Consider the following 22219-nt stretch of genomic DNA (forward strand, 5'->3'; position numbering starts at 1 on the left):
GATAAAACTGGCACCCTTGATGTTTCTCAGGAGGAGGCTAAGGTGAATCCTCTACTCTCCATTTCCAGCTGAAGGTGAATACAAGTGTTCTTGTACCAATGTGCTGGGCATGCTCATTGTTGAGGATGTGGATATTTGTGGAGCTGCCTGCTACTGCTAGTTGTTTCCGTGTAAACCACCATTCATGGCTGGATGTGGCAGGACTGCAAGGCTTCAATCTTATCCTTTCATTGTGGAATTGCTTAGCCTCTGTCTTTGTATGCCGCTCCTGCTGTTTTGGCATTAAAGTAGTCCTGTGTTCTAGCTTCCCCAGGTTGATTCCTCATTTTTAGGTATGCCTGATGCTGCTCTTGGCATGCACTCTTGCATTCTTCACTGAATCAGGTTTAATCTTCCAGCTTGATGCCAGAGATAGAATAAGGGAAATACCAGTCATAAAGTCACTAATTGTGGTTGAATACTACTCTGCTGCTGCTGATGCCCAGATTTAAGTTGTTAGATCTGTTCAGAATCTGTCCCATTTCACATGGTAGTGACACACAACATGATGGAAGGTATCCTCAAGGTGAAAATGGGGTTTTGTCTCCACAAGTGTTGTGTGGTGGTCACTCTTAATGATACTGTAGTGGGTAGGTGTTTCTACAACAGAGTAGTTGAGATAGAGTCACTGAGTTATACAGCACAGAAAGAGACCCTTCTGTCCAACTTGCCCACACTGACCAGATATCCTAAACTGATCGAGTCTCATTTTCCAGCATTTGATCCATTTCCCTCCAAACCCTTTCTATTCATAAAATCATCCAGATGAGGCAGTTTGTTTGTGTTTCAGCTGTTGTTCATTCTCTTACCACCTGATCCAGAGACAGTCTAGCAGTTATGTCCTTTAGGACTCGACAAGCTCAGTTGGTAGTGGTGCTGCCAAACTACTCTTGGTAGTGTAAAGTCCCTCACCCTGAGTACACTATTGTCATCCTCAGTGTTTTCTCCAAGTGGTATTTAATGTGGAGAAGCACTGATTCATCAGCTGAGAGAGGGGTGGTATGTGGTAATCAGCCGGGGGTTTCATGGGTTCTATAGTCAATGTTGAAGACTGGTTTAGACCATCCAGTCAATTATTTCTCTAGAAACTTTAATGCACTCTTTTAGCTCTTTAAGCATGTGATTCAAATAATCAAGAACATTAGCTTATAATGATCATAGCCTTCAGTAAGAAATTGAACTTTTACAATTGGTACTTTTCAAAGCAAGTACAGAAATATTAAAAATGAAATAGATACGCACAGCATAAAGCCACCTCAGCAATGAAATGATCTTCTTCCTCTCTGTCTGGAAATACACATAAACAGACCAGGGAAATGACAAGCTGACTTGGTTTACAGTTCTATGTTGACATTCCTAAGTTTAGTAGGGTGGTATCTTGTGGACACCTTTATCTATGCAAGTGTTTAGAAAGGGCTAGAAAATGGTACTCAGCAAGACACAGCCTGAAAAATGCACAAAGGAGATGACTATCCTGACATCTTGGGTTGTGCTCTCTTCTATCTCTTTTTCAACAAGTGCCCAATAACAGGTGACAATCCTTGTCAAGCTACTACCTTCTTTACATGTAAGACGGACCAGGAAAAATGGAGGAAGTCCAAGAGAAAAATTCCCTATCACTTGGTCTGGAGAGCAAGATGCTGCCAGTATAAGCTACAGGGATCAACACAACCTGTGTTAATCACTACTTTGCTTTCTGGCATCAGTGAACTTCACTTAACAGTCATGGATTGTATTCTTTTCCTGTCCATGTAGCTGATCTACCATATCTAAACTGTTGCTTCTTAACAAACGATCTTAATATTATTTACATTCGGTCAGTTGCCTATTGTAAGTATCTGTGGCCTCCAAATCCAAATTATTACACCCCTGATGTTTCTGGAAAATTTACACAAGAAGTCTCTTCAGTTGTTTCACTGAAGTTTGATACTGTAGAGCTTCAACCTAAAAAAATTAAGCATGCTGCCAGGAGAATGCAATTGCTGATGCTCATGCCAAGTCTGAATGTTCTTGCTGTGTCCCAGCCTTCACTGCATCCAAGCGCATATTGTTCCCATACTTGAGGAGTTGCAAATGGTACTGAACACCATACAAAAAGAAAAGTTACCCACTCTGGCTTTTCTATTGAGAGAAGGTAGTCATTAATGAAGCAGCAAGTATTAGTACTGCACAGCTACTACTAGCAATGGGCATTGAAGCTCCCTACAAAGAGACAATTATGTCCTTCCTACTCTCTGGAACAGTCGTCAACATGAAGAAGCACCATTTCATTAGTTGAGGAAAGGTAAAAGTAGTAAGCAGCAGGGGATTTCCTTACTGGCCTCGTGGGGGTCCACTGTCAATCTGCAAGACTTTCACTTGCCGCTGAATGTATGCCATGTGCCGCCACCTCTCGTGGGGCTATCCAATACACATGCAAGAAAGGTGATGGCAGCATCTACGACAATGTCTGCCGTAAGGGTGTAATTTGGTGAATATGACTACATTGCTTGACTTGTACTAAAATGGGGAGAGTTGTTCCATGGTTGAGTCCTCAAATGCTGACGAGGAAAACATTGTCAGGTTGACTAGGCAAGATGTGCCTGTCAATATCAGCACCTAAATTGATGCAAGGTGATTTGTCCTGCTTTATTCTTATTCAACTGTTCTGTACCAATTTGATACACCAAATGGGTTTTAAGTCCTTTCAAAGAGTAGTTAGGAGTCAACCACATTTCTGTGGAGTTACAGGTATACCAAAACAGTAGATTTACTCCCCAAATGGCTATAAGAGAATCAACTTTTATTCCAAATGTTTAATGATTATTATTATTTGAGACAAGCACATTGTTGCATAAATAGAATCATAAAATCAAACAGTACAAAAGAGGTCAAGATGACAAAGTGTGGAGCTGGATGAACACAGCAGGCCAAGCGGCATCTCAGGAGCACCAAAGGGTCTAGGCCCGAAACGTCAGCTTTTGTGCTCCTGAGATGCTGCTTGGCCTGCTGTGTTCATCCAGCTCCACACTTTGTTATCTTGGATTCTCCAGCATCTGCAGTTCCCATTATCACTAGTACAAAAGAGGTCCTTTAGACCATCAAGTCTGTGCCAACAAAACTACTCTAAATCTACACTCGTCCCACTCTCTAGCAATTGGCCAAAAGCCTTCAATGCTTTGATATTTAATGTGTTCAGGAAGTGGTGGATGGAGGCACAGTTACAACATTTAAAAGACATCTGGACAAGCACATAAATAGGAAAGATTTAAAGGGCTACAGGCCAAATGCAGGCAAATGGGATGAGTTTAGTTCGGGATGGAAGAGTTGGTCAGCATGGACAAGTTGGACCAAAAGGCCTGTTTCTATGTTGTATGACTCTATGGCTCTACTTTTTAAAGATTGTGAAATTTCTTGCCTCTACCTTCGCAGGCAGTACATGTCAAATTCCCACCACCCTCTGGGCAAAAAGCTTTTACCTCAAATCCCCTTCAACCTCTTGCCTTTTACCTCAAAATTATACCCTCATGTTATTAACCCTTCAACTAAGGGGAACAACTGCTTTCTAGCTACCCTGCCTATACCCCTCAAAATCTTATACATCACAATCAAGTCCCCTCTCAACCTTCTCTGCCTGAAAGAAAACAATTGAATATATTACTTAAGTAAATTCAAATTCCTACAGTTGCTGTCGTAGGATTTAAACTCCTCTCCAGAGCATTAGTCCAGGTTTCTGCAAGTGATAGTAATCAAATAACTCTGCTGAATAACTCTTATTACGCAATGATTCAAAATATGCTGTGAATTGGTGAAATCGATACAAAAAGTTCTTTGAACCAGACAAACAATCCAAAAAAACTACAATTGAAACAAAAGAGAAAATGTTTTGAATCAGTTAAGTGAAAAAATGTCTGTTTTGTCATTCTTAATTTTAGTTATGTCTCCAAGGACAGAAGAAAAGATGCTGTTCTATTAAGGGCTCACATGCCTTTCGGAGCTACGTGAAACACAGTTTTTCCAAATGCATGTTGCCTTATTTTGGAAATGTACCTCAGTTCCTTCTTTCATAAGCAACTGTCTACATACCAGAAAAATTATTCTTCTGTTTTCCTGAAATTTCTTCTCCCTCTTTTCATCACCAGTGTATTAGTTAACCAGAAAATGCCTTTCCTCATCTATCATCTCTGGCTCCCATTCCCCACTGCCAAAGCTTCTGTATTTCATTAACACTCCCACACCAATCTGTCTTTGATACTCCCACCCCAAGTGTATATTTGCACACTTCCTGCCAGCTGGTACATTCCAGGTCTCTGTAGCTTATTGCTGATGTTGCCAGAGCTTGAATTAAATTTATTGTGAAGTGACTGCAGTTAAAAGAGAATGCATGTAAAAGTAAAGTTGATTTAGCAGAAGAAAAAGACTTAACATTTCATTCAACTAAAGATCAGCAGAGGCATAGCATATAGCATGTCTCTTGACCCATGTTTCACATAGGAGTGATGTACAACAATGAATGACTTCCTACCTTATCAAATAATACATAACTGCAAAATAATCAAAATACGGATTCAGGGCAAGATGGAACAAAAAACAAATCCAACAGATATTTGAATTCCATTTCCTCCAGTTTCACAATGGTCCTGGGCACCCATGATGACTTTTGTGTAAAGACAAACTACGTAATTCAAAAGAGAATCTATAGAACTGAAAATAAAATGGGTGGGTATGTTAAGATATGTCTCTAGCTACTTTAGTTAACTATACAAGGAGGACTGCTGATTATTTTTTAGGATGGAATTTTTTAAAAGGAAACCCAATAGTAGATTTAGTTAAGTTCTGTGTTCCTCCCTTAAAATGAGACTGAAATTCCCAACTCAAACAATGATCTTTCTCAAACCTTGTATTTCTGACATTCTATTTCACATTTCATACATTCAGGATCAATCAAAACCAGACAACTTGAGCCTTTTTTAAGCACTGAAAGCAGCTCATTTTTATCATTCGCTTATGTCACATGTAAACTAAACTAAACAGCATGAAGGAGCTGATAATTAGCAGTGATAGTCATGAGTGGGGGAGGACCAGTGGGGGTATAGATGTTGGCATCATGATAACTATATGACTTCAACTGTGCTCATTCAGCTCCCTCACAGCATTGTGTTCAGTAACTGCTACCATAGCATCTCCATTACATCACCATTCTGCATTTACTTACAACTATTCCACATGAAGGAGAGATGCAAAATCAGTCTATTTGCCCTTTTTAGTCCAAATCCTGCCTGAAAATTTACTTCAAGATATCTGTTTTTAGATCTGATCTCTTTACCTATATTTTTAGCTTCCAATCAGAATTCCAAGCAGTTGTATTTATTTTTTAATATGATTGCAAAGCTTTTGATAAATTATTTTACACTGCTGGACCATGTTATAGTTAAATATGCCAGGGGATTAAGGTGTCAGTTCCTTAGTTGTACTATTTTGTTGCATTTTTGAAAGAACTGTTCTGCAACTAGTCATTTGGAAAGGTAAAAGAGCAACTTATTTCTCAATTCATTAATTAAAATGTTACTATATCAATTACAAAACAGTACCCCTCAATGGATATCCAACAGATCTCCAAAAACCAATCTAAGCAGACCTTTGCCCAGTAAAAGCAGGTTACAACTAAGAATGGCATCAACAAACATGAAAAAATATGACAGAGGGTATGTGGATCTCGCAGCTGCTCTTGAATTCGGAGGTTTTCTACAGCAGAGCAGAAATCGTTTTATTTAAAAGCTTTTTGGAAATTTTAATAGCCCAGAACAGAAAACAATGAGCAAAATAACATGAGGAACGAAAGATTACTGCACATCAACTTTATGGGAGAGTTCTGTCCACGTGCTTGTCAAGATGCCAACAGTTCTCTGGAGTTTGTTTTGGTTACTTGCACTGAACTGGGAAGACTGACCTTTACAACTTGCTTGTCAAGGTTTTGACAGTAGTGGTTTAAATAATGGCAGGGATCAGGGATCAACATTCCTTTACTATTTGCGGAGGTCACCATTTTCGTTTACTGGGAATTTCAGCTAAGTGCTGAAGATTTTATTGTTTCTTTTTCCTCTTTGCTTGCTTAAAAATTAAAAACCTTAGGAAGGGAAGAGTTGGTTTATTTTAAAAAAAGATTTTTAAGAGCTTCTTCTTTTCGGCCTTATAACACAGAATATCATTTTTTAAGTTTTCCCAGCATAGTATGTCATCAGTAGTCCATAAGACCATAAGACATAGGAATGGAAGTAAGGCCATTCGGCCCATCAAGTCCACTCCGCCATTTAAATCATGGCTGATGGGCATTTCAACTCCACTTCCCTGCACTCTCCCCGTAGCCCTTGCTTCCTTCTGAGATCAAGAATTTGTCAATCTCTGCCTTGAAAGCATCCAACGTCCCGGCCTCCACTGCACTCCGTGGCAATGAATTCCACAGGCCCACCACTCTCTGGCTGAAGAAATGTCGTCTCATTTCAGTTTTAAATTTACCCCCTCTAATTTTAAGGCTGTGCCCACGGGTCCTAGTCTCCCGCCAAACAGAAACAACTTCCTAGCGTCCACCCCTTCTAAACCATACATTATCTTGTAAGTTTCTATTAGATCTCCCCTCAACCTTCTAAACTCTAATGAGTACAATTCCAGGATCCTTAGCCGTTCATCATACGTTAAACCTACCATTCCAGTGATCATCCGTGTGAATCTCTGCTGGACATGCTCCAGGGTTAGTATGTCCTTCCTGAGGTGTGGGGCCAAATTGGACACAGTGTTCTAAATGGGGCCTAACTAGAGCTTTATAAAGCCTCACAAGCACATCGCTGCTTTTATATTCCAATCATCTTGAGATAAACGACAACATTACATTCTCTTTCTTAATTACGGACTCTACCTGCAAGTTAACCTTTAGAGAATCCTGGACCAACACTCCCAGATCCCTTTGCACTTCTGATTTGCAAATTTTCTCACCATTTAGAAAATAGTCCATGCCTGTATTCTTTTTTCCAAAGTGCAAAACCTCACATTTACTCACATTGAATTCCATCAGCCATTTCCTGGACCACTCTCCTAAACTGTCTAAATCTTTCTGCGGCTTCAGCACCTCCTCAGTACTACCTGCCTGTCCTCCTATCTTTGTATCATCAGCAAACTTCGCCAGAATGCCCCCAGTCCCTTCATCCAGATCATTAATGTATAAGGTGAACAGCTGTGGCCCCAACACTGAACCCTGCGGGACACCACTTGTCACTGGTTGCCATTCCAAAAAAGAGCCTTTTATTCCAACTCTCTGCCTTCTGTCAGACAGACAATCCTTAATCCAAGCCAGTAGCTCACCTCGAGCACCATGGGCCCTCACCTTGCTCAGCAGCCTCCCGTGAGGCACCGTATCAAAGGCCTTTTGGAAGTCTAGATAGATAACACCTACTGGGTTTCCCTAGTCTAACATACTTGTTACCTCTTCAAAGAATTCTAACAGGTTTGTCAGGCACGACCTCCCCTTGCTAAAACCATGCTGACTTGTTCTAATCTGACCCTGCACTTCCAGGAATTTAGAAATCTCGTCCTTGACAATGGACTCTAGAATTTTACCAACTACCAAGGTTAGGCTAATCAGCCTATAATTTTCCATCTTTTGCCTTGATCCTTTCTTAAACAGGGTGGTTACAACAGCAATTTTCCAATCATCTGGGATTTTCCCTGACTCCAGTGACTTTTGAAAGATCACAACCAAAGCCTCCACTATTTCCTCAGTCACCTCCCTCAGAACTCTAGGATGTTACCCATCGGGGCCAGGAGATTTATCAATTTTTAGATAGAACAATACAACGCAGAACAGGCCCTTCGGCCCTTGATGTTGCGCCGACCTGTGAACTAATCTAAGCTCCTCCCCCTAGACTATCCTTTTAGCTTTTCTAGCACTTTCTCTTTTGTAATGCCTATCGTACTCAACTCTGCCCGCTGGCTTACCCTAATTGTTGGCATACTACACATGTCTTCCACTGTGAAGATTGACGCAAAGTACTTATTAAGTTCTTCATCTATTTCCTTATCTCCCATCACTAGCCTTCCAGCATCAATTTGGAGCGGCCCAATATCTACTTTTGCCTCTCGTCTGTTTCTTATGTATTGAAAGAAACTTTTACTATCATTTCCAATATAACTAGCTAGCCTACCTTCATATTTGATCCTCTCCTTCCTTATTGCTCTCTTTGTTATCCTCTATTTGTTTCTGTAGCCTTCCCAATCTTCTGATTTCCCAGTGCTCTTGGCCACTTTATAGACTGTCTCTTTTTCTTTGATATATTTCCTGACTTCCTTTGTCAGCCATGACTGTCTAATCCCACCCCGATAATCTTTCTTTTCTTTGGGATGAACCTCTGTATTGTGTCCTCAATTATACCCAGAAACTCCTGCCATTGTCGGTCTACTGTCTTCCCTGCTGGGCTCTGCTTCCAGTCGATTTTCGTCAATTCCTCTCTCATGCCCCTGTAATTACCTTTATTTAACTGTCATACCATTACATCCGATTTTGCCTTCTCTCTTTCAAACTGCAGACTGAACTCTACCATATTATGATCGCTGCCTCCTAATGTTCCCTTACTTTAAGGTCTTTTATAAAGTCTGGCTCATTACATAGCACTAAGTCCAGAATAGCCTGCTCCCTTGTGGGCTCCATCACAAGCTGTTCCAAAAAGCCATCCTGCAAACATTCCATGAATTCCTTTTCTTTGGATCCAACGGCAACATTATTCACCCAATCCACCTGCATATTGAAGTCCCCCATGATCACTGTGACCTTGCCTTTCTGACATGCCCTATCTATTCTCGGTGCATCTTGCGCCCCTGGTCCTGATCACTGTTAGGAGGTCTGTACATAACTCCCATTATAGTTTTTTTGCCTTTGTGGTTCCTCAATTCCACCCACACAGACTCCACATCTTCTGACCCTACGTCATTCAATGCCATAGAGTTAATTTCATTCAGTCAGTTGACAAACATTGGATTTGACAAAAATGTGGGTCTGTTTAGGAAGATCTAAGTGAGCAAATTTTAAAAGGTAATCATAACAATCAATGGATTGGTATGTTCTTCCTGTCTGATGTGGGAGGTTACAGAACAGTTAATTGTCCTTGTAGACTATATCTGCAGGAGGTATGTTTGGATCTATCTCAAATCAGACGGTTTGTGGGTGGGGTGGGGATTGGCATGCAGTTACAGACACTGAGGAGCATACTGGAAACACAATGTGATGGTTAGGAGATTTAGAGAGGTGGTTACATTACAGGTTTAGTCAGCAAGATGGGTGACTGTCAACTGTCAGGAGAGGTAAGAAGGTAGTTCAGGAGTCTCCTGCAGCTATTCCTCTCTCAAACATATATACCATTTTTGGTACTGTTGAAGGGGATAATCTCTCAGAGGAAAATAGAAGTAGTAGCCAAATCTTGGGCACCAAGTATGACTTTTGTGTTAAGTGGGGTTTGTTAAGATTCAAAAGAGTAATTGTTTAAGGGACACTGTCAGGGGCACAGACATCTCAAAGCGGTTGCAGCATTTTGTCAAAGGGGACCGTGAGAAGCCGGAAGATGCTGTATACATTGGTAAGAATGACATAATTAGGGAAAGGATTGAGACTTTACAGAGTGAATATAGAAAGTTAGGTAGAAGGTTAAAAGCAGAATCTCAAAGGTAGTAATCTCTGGATTACTTACAATGCCACCTGCTAGTGAAAATAGGAATAAGAAGATAGCGCAGATAAATCAATTCTGAAGAGATGGTGCAGTGGCAAAGAGTCAGATTTCTGGATCACTGGGATCTCTTCTGGGTCAGAAGAGACCTATGGGTGTTATCTGAACCAGAAGGGGACCAATATCCTGGTGGAGAGATTTTCTAGTGCGAGTGCTAGAGGGTGGAGGGGATCATAAGTAGTTGTGAGAACAGAAGGGTGGCATTTAGATGCTGTAGGAAGCATAGAAAGGGAAGCAAGCTAGGAGGAGGAGTGGCATTTTTGATGAGGAAAGCCTTACTGCTGTACTTAGACAGGATATTTCTGAGGAAGCATCTAGTGAAGCTATATGGGTGGAACTCAGAAATAAGAAGAGGATGATCATCTTGATGGGTCTGTACAATAGGCTCTCCAATAGTCAGAGGAAAATTGAGCAAATATGTAGAGATCTCAGATACAATAATAGGGTTATAAATAGCAAGGGATTTTAACTTTCCATGCAGGCTGGGACTGTCATTGTGTTAAGGACTTGGATGGTAAGGAACGTATTAAATATGTTCAAAATTCTTTATCAATATGAAGATGTACCTACATATTGCAAAATATGGCCTTCTCTTGAGAAATAAGGCAGGGCAGGTAACTGAAGTATTTGTGATGGAGCTCTTTGGGACTAATGATCATAATTCTGTTAGCTTTAAAATAGTTACTAAAAAGGGAAGGCCTTGTATAAAAGTTAAAGTTCTTAATTGGAACACGGCAAATTTTGATGACAATGAGGAAGGAACTTTCAAAAGTTCATTGAAGTAGACTGTTTACAGGTAGATGGATGACTGGCAAGTGAGAGGCTTTCAAAGATAAGATAGAGTGAAGGGGAAGACTGTTAAGAGTAGGGAACAATGAATGAATAAAGATATTGAGGCTCTGGTCGAGAATAAGATGGAGTCACATATTAGGTATAGACAATTGGGATCAAGTGAATTTCTGAAAGAGTATAAGGAATGTGGGGCATTCTTAAGACAGAAATGAGGAGGGCGAAAGGGGGATATGAGATAGCCTTGGCAGATAAGGTTGAGGATAATCTAAAGAAATTCTCCAAGTACACCGGGAGCAAAAGAGCAACTAGGGAGAGAATAGGGCCCCTTGAAGATCAACAGGGTCATCCAAGTGAGGAATCTCAGGAGATGGAAGGTAAACTAAACAAATATTTCGTGTTGGTTTTTACTGTGAAGGAAGAAACGGAGGTTAGGAAATTCGGGGAAATAAATATTAATGTTTTTAAAATAGTCCACATTACAGAAGAGGAATTGCTGGAGTTCTTAAAAAACAAAAAGGTGGGTAAATCTCCAAGACCTGATCAAGTATATCCAAGGACATTGTAGGAAGTTAGGGAAAAAATTGCAAGGCCCCTAATAAAGATATTTGTATGGTCTACAGCAAAGAATGAGGTGCCTGAGGAGTGGAGGAAGCTAATGCTGTGCCCTTATTTAAGAATGACCGTAAGGAGAAGCCTGGGAACTTTAGACCTGGGAGTTTGGCTTCAGTGGTGGGAAGATGTTGAAGGGGATTCTAAGAGATAGGATTTATGTGAATTTGGACAGGCAAGGGATAGTCAACATGGTTTTATGTGTGGGAAATGTTGTCTCACAAAATTGATTGAATTTTTTGAGGGCATAACCAAAATGATGAGGGAAGATCAGCAGATTTGTCTATACAGTCATTAGTAAAGCCTTTGACAAGGTTCCACATGGTGGACTATTTAGTAAAGTTAGATTACCAATTGGATACAAAATTGGCTTGATGCTAGGAAGCAGAGAGTGATGCTGTAGTGCTGTTTTTCAGACTGGAGGCCTGTGACCGGCGGTGTTACGTAGGGATCAGTGCTGGATCCACTTTTGTTTGTAATTTATATAAATGATTTGGATGAGAATTTAGGAGACATTGTTAGTAAATTTGCAGATGACACCAAAATCAGCGAAGGTGATCTAAGGGTACAAAAGCATCTTGATCAATTGGGCCAATGGCTGAGGAGTGGCAGATGGGAGTTTAATTGTTATTGCATGATGTTAAAACAAACAAGGGCAGGACTTTTACATATAATGGTAAGGCCCTGGGTAGTGTTGTCAAACAGAGAGGCCTAGGGGTTCAGGTGTATAGTTCTTTGAAAGTTGCATCACAGGTAGACAGGTTGGTTAAGAAGGCATTGAGCACACTTTCCTTCATTGCTCAGATCTTTGAGTATAAGAGTTGGGATGTCATGTTGAGGTTGTACAGATGTTGGCGAGGCCATTTTTGGAGTATTGTTTACAGTTCTGGTCACCCTGCTGTAGGAAGGATATTAAATTGGAGAGGGTTCAGAAAAGATTTACCAGGATGTTAGTGGGACTGCAGGGCTTGAGTTACAGGCTGGATATCCTGGGCTTTCTTTTCACTGAAGTGTAGGAAGTTGAGGACTGAATTTACAGCCAAGACATCCTTGATCCTAGTTTCCGGGAGGTGTACACCATTCTGGTGTCTTACTTATGGCCAGAGAAACATCAATCTATTCACCTTACATTTGAATTTCCAATGGTTATAGCACTCATACTTATTCCTCCTCAACAAATTTAATTGTTGCTACTTTCCTTTGAAGGGCCATTCCTCCCAAAGTATCCAACGCAGTATCCCTGTTATGCAGGGAACCAGCTACAGGTGCCTCTCACACTGCCTGCCAAGTCCTCTTTCTCTGCCTGGTAGTCATCCAATCCTTCTCTGCATGTGGAGTCTTAGCCTCAGGAGTGACGACCTCTGCCTGTGGGATGTGTGTTGGTGTGTGTGTGTGTGTGTGTGTATAGAAGTGATAAACTCTGTTGTAAGAAATCCTTCAAGAATTTTGGAAACTGGATTAGACCAGTTTTGGTCTGAGCGTTCAACCAGCTTAACTAGTTATCAAACTTCTTAGAGGTTTCTTCCCTGTCTTGGATACAAAATCATCATTTATGTAAGCCAAGGACCTGGCCCAATTTATCGGGATGTAGCTAACATTTTCCAATTAGGACTGTTGATCAAAAGTCACTATTGTTTTACTCTGCTTAATGTCTAACCCTATAAATTTAAAGGCCCTCAAAGTCCAAATTCAATCAATTCCCTTTTTATTTGATCAATCACAAATCTGTTCAAAATACATTAAAATTCCCCACAGAAAACTATTGATTTTACATCAAAAAATGCCTATCAGTTTCTCTATGATACCAATTCAACATTGCTTCATGTGCTTTAAATTGAATACACCCTACTTGCAGCAAGATGAAACTAACTGAGAAATACCATTTCCTTGCTGCATCATCCAACTCACAAATGCACTTGTTTTATTTCCAAAGGCTCTCTTAATCTCACCTGCTTCTTTAGGTAACCTTAAAAAATACTTGCCTTTGAAAATTGTCACCTTTTAAAAATGCAGATTTTGTACTGATTGGCCTCAGGATTATTCACAGGATTATGTAGCTGAACAACCTGACATTTTCAAGATCACATTTTCTGCATAAGAGGAATCTACAGCAACATTCTGATCACCAGGTAAGGTAAGTCCAGATGTCCCCTAGCTGGTATGTCAGTGGTTTTCCTGAAGAGCTCTAATTTCTCTCCAACTATTGAATTGTCGAATGTCCAGAACAAGGAGTCACAGTCTAAGAATATTGGGCAGTCCATTTAAGACTGAGATAAGGACAAATATCTTCATTCAGAGAGTGGTGAACCTATGTAATTCTCTGACACAGAAAGTGGTTGAGGCCAAAACTTTATTTTTGAGATGTGAGAGAGACAGGGTTAAAGCGATTTTAGGGCTAAAGGTATCAGAGGGTATGAGGTGAATGTAGAAACAGCTTTCCGAGTTGGATGATCAGCTACAATTATACTGAAGAACAGGGCAGACTCAAAGGGCCGAATGGCCCATTACATTCCTATTTTCTACGGATACATCACATTCTTTCCAACTCTTTTCGGTGACATTCTTTTGCATTCTAATTTATTTTTGGCAATAAAATACATCTCAATCACAACGATCTGTACTCTTTTTTGTCAGTTGCATTTTCCTTCATCTTATCAAACCACAACCTCTATTCAAAAACAGAAGTTGCTGGTAAAACTCAGCAGGCTTGGAAGCAACTTTGGTTCACCAGACCTAAAAGTTTAACTCTGACTTTTCTTCACAGATGCTGCCAGATCTGCTGAGCTTTTCTAGCAACTTTTACTCCTGATTTACAGCTTCTGCAGTTGTTTTGGTTTTTACAACCTCTACTCACCCTCTGACCTCATTTCTGCACTACAACTAGAAAATCTCCCCTTTCTATGATCAGAAATTTTTTCATAAGTTTGTCATCTTATCTTTAGTCCACATTCACTTTCAGGTCCACCTTAAGAACTCATACTATGCATTTTCATCTTCTACATCCGCACCTCATTTTACCAATCTATGGATCTAAAGTCCTGATCATCATCTTGGAAATTTAGCCAGTGTTTGCTTTGCAGGTAGCCTTCCCTGCTTTCTTGATGTGGTGGCACTTTTCTGAAACACCGGTCCCTCCTGGCATACATATTTTACTTCCATATCAAGTTTTGGTGGCTACCATCTGGAGAAAAGAGCTTTATACTGCATATCAGTATCACTGTGTCTGTATATTCTGTCAATCCCTCTTCACAAATAATATAGTGCTTGTAATTATCTTATATATATGAATGTATTTATACACACACAAAGTTCATGGTGCCTCGCACTTTCTATGATGTGTTCAGCTTTTGTAATTGTGTCATAGAGACCATCATTTTTTTTTCTCCTTATTTTGTTTGGAACCAATATAAAATTAAGAAGTGAACTTTGAACAGTGCCATGTTTTAAGAGAACAGAACAATGACAGATATTTTCTGTTGGGAACTAGTGTGGAAAATAATGCAACATAATTACTGATCTACGGACACAGCAGGCGAATTGGCGCCAAGTTATTGCTGTGCTCAGGGGTGTCAGCTGGTTGGATGTTGAGTTGGTCAATCAAAGGAAGACAAGTGTTAGTCAGTCAAACTCAGAGAATGCTGATTGAAAAGAGAACCGGTTCTGACTGGGTTTTGGGAGGAGGCAATATGAATTTTGTGCGGCTTTATTTTTTTCTCTTTCTAATTTCTCTCTAATTATTGAATTGTTGAATGCCCTGAGAAAGGAATCCCAGTCTGTAAGAAGTAAGTAAATATTTCTTGAAATAACAAGGTGTAAAGCTAGCTGAACACAGCAGGGGAAGCAGCATCAGAGGAGCAAGAAGGCTGACATTTTGGGCCTTCTGAAGAAGGGTCTAGGCCCGAAACATCAGCCTTCCTGCTCCTCTGATGCTGCTTGGCCTGCTGTGTTCATCCAGCTCTACACCTTGTTATCTCAGATTCTCCAGCATCTGCATTTCCTATTATCTCTGAAATATTTCTTGAAGCCTACCAAAACTGTTTGCATTAACCCTTGACTTTGAAAGTCAAACAAAGTGTACAGTTCCTTTTACCTATGAATAATTCATTTTTCCAGGATTTTTTGAAGGTCTGGTATCTCTCATTTGAAACTGTTTATGCATTGGCATACAAAAGCTTTTAAATTACACCTTAATTATGCATGTCTGAGTGAGAGTGAGGCTTATGATTAAAAGAAGATTGGGCTTCAAATCATAGGTATCAATTAGATTACTTTGTCATTTATGCTGAAGTTACATTATTAATAATAAATTGGTAATTTTTGTCTAAGTTATAAACCTGATGCCCATGATCTGTTAAAGTGTAGATAGGAAAGACTGGGCAATTTTGAGAATTATTGACTGAATTCATTTCATTGTGTTACAAATTCAATGATAATGAGGCTGACTTTGATTTGGCTTACCATCTCTGAGTCATAACGGTACAATCACTACCAGTAGAAATTTTTTCTACTATTTTGGCTGTTAATGCTATAAAGTTATTGTGAAATGTTTTCCATCTATAGTTTTGTTCCTGCCCTTCCTATAGTTTCTTTTTATCACGTAGCATTTCCCTGGAATGAAATTTATTTCTGATGGTCTTATACGATGCTTTAAGACTTGCTAAACATTCTCCAAAATATCTGACTTAATGCCTTTTTCCTTGCATGCAACGCATCTAGCTGCATAGAAAAAGTATAACCAAGTGTAGTCCCTTACCAACTAGGAAATGATCACTCATGTGAAGATCATTTTTCTGGACTGTGTACTTCAAAATGGGGAAAAAAATACTGCTTTAAATATCCTAAATCCATTCATTATTGGCAAATCCATCTCCTGCTCCATTAGCACTATTGCCAATTAGGACTTAAATCATGGTCCCCAGTCCAGTCCTTTCAATTTTTGTCCATACCTTATTTACCTTTCTCTTCACTACAAATTATTGGAGTCTGACTACTAAATTTAGTCACCATATTTATGGTGGACACAATGACAATCCATTGCTATAACTTGGTTCAAGTCTCTTGTTAATGAGAGATTCATGGTGGGCTGCAATGGCTTGCTCTGATTTTTCTCTCCATGTTTCACATACATCACTGAGCTCTTCTAATTTACTGTACTCATCATCCATTACTCCTGCATCGTTTAGCAGGAAATTTGACATGTGAGAAGACGGATGAGCAAAGCGCTAATGCAGGTTCAAAGTAATTGGCCTTTTTTCCTTTAAGTCCCATTTTCTTGTGTCAATACCACCTGTTTAACATTTTGATTAATGAAGTTAGGTCTTGTTAAAGAAATACAATAATGTGAAGTCTGGGTAAACAGTGGATTCGCAGAATTTTGAAAAATAATTACCTTTTCTTTTTCCATTTCAGTTTCATTTGAGCCTCTTTTATGTTCAACAATAAGGGTATTTCATTTGACATTACATCTGTGCTGATAAATCTATTTTACAGGAAATCATTAATCTTATTATTGATTTTCGCACAATGTCATCCCCAAGTCTGAAGCATGCAGAGCTCTCAAATGCCTAAACTCTACTTGATTCTTATTATATAAATAATCTTAGCAACATGTTAATCAATCCACACATATGTATTAGCTATCTAACACAAAAAAATTCAATGCTTCTGCAACTAAAACATTCATTTCTGAGCCAAGCCTTCCTATAATGTGATAATTTCTCCGGCTGATCAGTATCAGCATCTTCTTCTGAAACTTCTGTGTAATGCATAATTTCAAAACCATCTTGATGCATTTAAGACATTTCATTGCATAATGATATTTCAATTCATATTAGAAATGCCTATTGGCCAAACTGAAGGCACTCTTACAGTTCACAGTTCTGTGAAAATTCTTCAATTCTTCTTTTCTATTAGAATTGCCAGAGGCATCGCCATCCTAACCAGTTTTAATTATAATTTTTTTTCATATTAATGGTTTCAGTCTGTATCTGTGCAGTCTTACATTGTCACTACCACTGACTGCTGAAGGTCACATTTGAGACAAAGACTGCTGGGAATGAAAGTTTTCCTAGGATTGTCTTAAGGGCTTCTGACAATCTGTTCCAAAAGCGTTTCTTTCTGAAAATCTGACTGCCGCTAATACTCGGCTAATCCATGTTCAATATTTTAGCACCGTCTAAGAATTTAAAGGTAAACACTGAATTAGGAGTCTCCAACCAGAATTTATGCAATCTTCATCGCGTCTGTTAAATTCCATTATATATTCTTCTATAAAATAGCCATCCTGCTTTCTAAACCTATCAATGTCTGATGATGCCACATTTGCATTAAATAGATCATCTTTCCTAAATTTTGTCCATATTTAAACAAAATATCCAGAACTTCCTCAGTGTCCAGTTATTAAACCTCAGCTTTAGGAATATTTGATCTTGCTTCTAGTAGGAAGTGACAATGCCAAGGCCATAGCTTGCTATTTTCTTGGTAAAGACATAACCCCGTGTCTACACATATACTTCATTTTTAACTTAATCTTCAGGTTCAGCTTCACGAAACATCAGCATAAAGTAATATCCTGACACTTGACACTTGGTTTCAGCCATTCTTCTCCAAACTAATTCCAGTTACTATCTTCAGTCTGAGAAGAACTTAATTTCCACTCTTCACCTTGAGGCAACCATCCTCTGCTATCAACGTCAGTCTGGATCAAAGCCAGTGGATGAGACAGAAACCAAGCTTTCCTTTTTATTTGTTGACAGAGTTTATTAACTACTCAGTCAAACATCTCCGTTCTTTGCCTGTACGACCTGTTTCCTCTTTATCTCGATCCAGGCAATGAATTCAAATTCAAGCCACATCTGACTTGGAATTATATCACCTACGGTCGCTGAACCAAAATTCGCTTTCCAGCAACACTATTGGCACCTCAAGGACTGCAATAGTTCAAGAAGACAGCACACCATCACCTTTCCAAGGCAATTAGAGATGGACCAATGCACCCATATCCCATGAACAAATGAAAAAGATTCATCAATTAACCTCAATCACCTGCTTAGCTACTTGCTATATTAACCATGAAAACAAATAGAATAAAATTTTATACTCAGCCATGCTCTCTACCTCCGTGCATAGATTCTTTTCTGGTCCTTATTCACCCAGACCCTCCTCCTGCCACCTTTCCACTACTTATATTTCTCTACAAGACTTATGGTTTGAACACTTGTAGACTGACCTGGTTAATGCTTGTTCATTTGGAAAGGCTCATTTTCATTGCATCGTGAAAATCAACGTGTTAGTGTGACATTAAAATATTTTTTCAAGACATAAAAAGGTTAATTAGCTATGATAACAAGGTGTAGAGCTGGAGGAACGCAGCAAGCCAAGCAGCATCAGAGGAGCACGAAGGTTGACACTTTGGGCTGATATCTTTTGACCAGAAGAAACTCAGTGCAGTATAAACACACGACGTGATATAATTTGAAACTTCATATTTTAAAGAGAAATATCACAATTAAAAACTGCAAAAGCAACATTGTTCAATGTCATTTTTAGATAATTTTCTGCACCAAAATGCCCATATTAATTCAGACAGACCAAAGCCTTGAGGTATCTGTGAAACACATTCACATAAGCAAAACTTCCAAAATATTTAAGTACTTAACCACCTGAAGGGAGGTGCTTACAAACGGTAATGTCACGAGGCTAGTCATCCAGAGCCACAGCCTAATGTTCTGAGGATATGGTTTTGAATGGGAGGTAATGGCCTGGTAATGTTATGGCTAGACTATTAAACCCGAGACCCAGGTAATGTTCTGGGAAGCTGGGTTCAAATTCAGCCATGGCAAATCACTGAGTTTGAATTCAAAATATGGAATTAAGAATCAACTGATGACTATGAATCAATTGTTGGGAAAAACCCATATTATTCAGTAATGTCCTCTAAGGAAGGAAACTGCAGTCCATACCAGGCATTTAGGGATGGGCAATAAAAGATGGCCTGACCAGCAGTACCCACAGTCTCTGAATGAATATTGTTTTTTAAAATCCCACCATGACAGATACAATTTAAAAATCTGGAAGAAAATGTTGTTAAATAAAAATCCAGTTGAATGTCCTATACAGAGGGGAATCCTCTATCATCGTTCCCTTGCCATTCTGAAGAAGGGTCATTCGACATGGAATGTTAAGTCTGATTCTCTCCGCAGACCTGCTGAGCAATTTCCAGCAATTTCTCTTTTCGTCTCTATCATTACCTGGTCCAGCCTTTATGTGACATTGGAATCACCACACTGTGGTTGGCTCTGAAATGGTCGAGAGCCACTCGTTTGCAAAAAGTCTAAACAAAGGAATGAAACCAGAAAGCCCACAAGGCAATGAATTAAACATCCGAAAGTACAACAGGAAACATAGCCCTGTAGCATATCACATTGATATCCTCTATCATGTACTGTGACACCACCAGCATTCAAAACTGGGACAGACAGCAAACATAACTGGCAATTCAAACTGTTGCATCAGCAGCAGAAGAATTGTAATCAATCTCAATCCATAATCTTATGGCCTGGCAAAACTCACACACTACCACTACCAACAAGCTTAGAAATCAACCCTGATTTGATGAAGAGTACAGGAGAGCATGCGAAGAGAGCAGCGTATCCAAAAATGAGATTTCAACCTGTCGAAGCTGCAACATAGGAACACTTGCATGCCAATCAGCAGAAGCTGCATGCAAAAGACAAGGTTAAGTGATCCCACAATAAACAGGTCACATCTAAGCTCTGCAGTCCTGTCACCCAGTCATGAAAGGTGGTGGACAACAAAACCACCAAAAATAAGGCTAAAGCATTTGCATCCACCTACAGTCAGAAATGTCAGCTGGATGATCAATCTCAGCCTCTTCTTGAGGTAACAAAGTGTGGAGCTGGATGAAGACAGCAGGCCAAGCAGCATCTTAGGGTGCTGCTTGGCCTGCTGTGTTCATCCAGCTCCACACTTTGTTATCGCGGATTCTCCAGCATCTGAAGTTCCTATTATCTCTTCTTGAGGTCTCCAGCATCACAGATTACAGTTTTCAACCAATTCCATTCATTCCCCCAAAATCAAGAAATGGTAGAAAACATTGGATACTGTAAAGACTAAGGACTCCAACAATACATTGGCAGTAATATTGAAGACTTGAACTTCAGAGCTCTAGCCAAACCATTTCATTCTAGTTACAACACTGGCATCTACCTGACAATGTGAAAAATTGCCCAGTTCTTTTCTGTACACAAAAAGCAGGACAATCCAACCCAGCCAATTCATACCATTAGTCTACTCTGTAGTAGGTATTAAGCTGACTTTTGGATTCAGGATATAACTACATTTGTATAAATACGCAAGTGCCATATTTTGACAAGTTTAAATGTAACCGGTGTGAAATATTTGCTATATAATCACTTCAATAGTTTATATAGAAATGACATAAGAAATGCAACAACTCAAATTACACTGCGAAGAGCAATTGAACGAATCCCACATTGGTCAGAATGAGATACATTGCCCTTTTCATGATGAACCAAGCACTTTTTGAATCGGGACTGACTTCAGGGTAATAAAGATAGCATATTGTCAATAGTAAAATTAAATATTTTGTCTTATGATCTACCTGCATAGGATCTCCAGCCAGGACTATTCTAGTGGTTTTATCAGCCAACCCAAGGGCCATAATGGATTCACATTCAATAGCTCGAGAAGAATCATCCACTAAAATGTGTGTAAAGTAGCCTGTGGAGAGACAGCACATTTAAAGCATTACAAAATCTGCACAGAGCTCAAATGTACACGAGTTATATGAAAATACTTCACCTTCTATCTTAATTCATTGTCATAGTTAGCTCTACATAGCCTATATTACATCCAGGTGAAGAGCTGCTCTCCTATTTCTCCACCTGTCTGACCACAATAGGTTCTCCCTTCTCTTTTAAAGAATATGCTTGCCAATTCCACCAAATTTTAACCATTTATATGCTGTGACTGTAAAAGACTTTGACATCAAGGAAGCATAAAACATAGGCAGATGACTTATCCTTTCTTTCAAAGGTAGTAGCTGCTGAGTTGAGCTCCTTTTTAAAAAAGGCTCTTGCCAGCACCAAACGGATAGTCAAAAACAGCACAAAGGTTTGAAACTTGCAAGTTGTCTGGAGTGAGAAGAGAGAGAAAGACAGAGGTGGAGAAAAACCTACACTAGATAATGATGCATGTACTTTTCTTGATCTTACACACACAAAGGGTTAGCTGGCTTGTCACATGTCTCTCTTGCACCAACTACTCAGTTACCCAAAACATTATGAGGGTATACTGAATTCCAGGTACAGGCTTCCATAATTAGATGATGGACAAATTCCTTTCACAGCCAGTCTCATTATCCAAATGATTATAAGCCATGGTTTATCTCTACCCAGGCATGGATCAAGGTGGCTGCTGGATCTTTTACTAGTGGGTAAGGGATGTCTGCCATTCATACTTCTTCAAGGCAGTTGCTCCTGGTTACGTTTTGAGAATGGGTGCACTCCACTTCATGACCTTGGAATTTAGACAGTGTAGTGATGCAATCATGCAGCCATCTTAGATGATAAATCTCAATACGATTTAATCTCTCTAAACATTCAAATGGTGACATCCAGCAAGTACCTAGTAATTCTTCAAGAAGTAAGGCTTCATTACACCTTCCCACCACACAGAACAAAACACTATGATTTCATTATGTTAGTAGGAAAATAAAGCATTCATACTCAGACATTCTCATTTCAATAAAGGCAAAACACAATGGATGTTAGAAATTTGAAAGAAAGTGGAATGCTGGAGAAACCCAGCAGGTCTGGCAGCATCTGTAGCGAAAGAAACAGAGTTTACACTTCAAGTATAGAATAAATTATCTTCCCAGTTCAACTCTCATATTTTTGCTTTGCTTCTATAGGTATGCTCTGTTTAAGTTGAAAATCCTTATCACTCCCTTCAGATGAGGCACAATTACAATTGAACCTCTTTTAGCTTTG

General features: G+C 39.5%; 1 protein-coding gene across 2 annotated transcripts in view; it reads right to left on the reverse strand.

The window, feature by feature from the left end:
* LOC125462423 (probable helicase with zinc finger domain) overlaps positions 1-22219 on the reverse strand; it is a 367554-nt gene that overhangs the window by 221090 nt on the left and 124245 nt on the right. For both annotated transcript variants that reach the window (XM_059653989.1, XM_059653987.1), the window contains exon 17: positions 20830-20948. In XM_059653989.1, the coding sequence (XP_059509972.1) occupies positions 20830-20948 (119 nt within the window). The remainder of the gene's footprint in view (positions 1-20829; positions 20949-22219) is intronic.

Source organism: Stegostoma tigrinum, chromosome 23 (genome assembly GCF_030684315.1).
Source record: "Stegostoma tigrinum isolate sSteTig4 chromosome 23, sSteTig4.hap1, whole genome shotgun sequence".
NCBI lineage: Eukaryota > Metazoa > Chordata > Chondrichthyes > Orectolobiformes > Stegostomatidae > Stegostoma > Stegostoma tigrinum.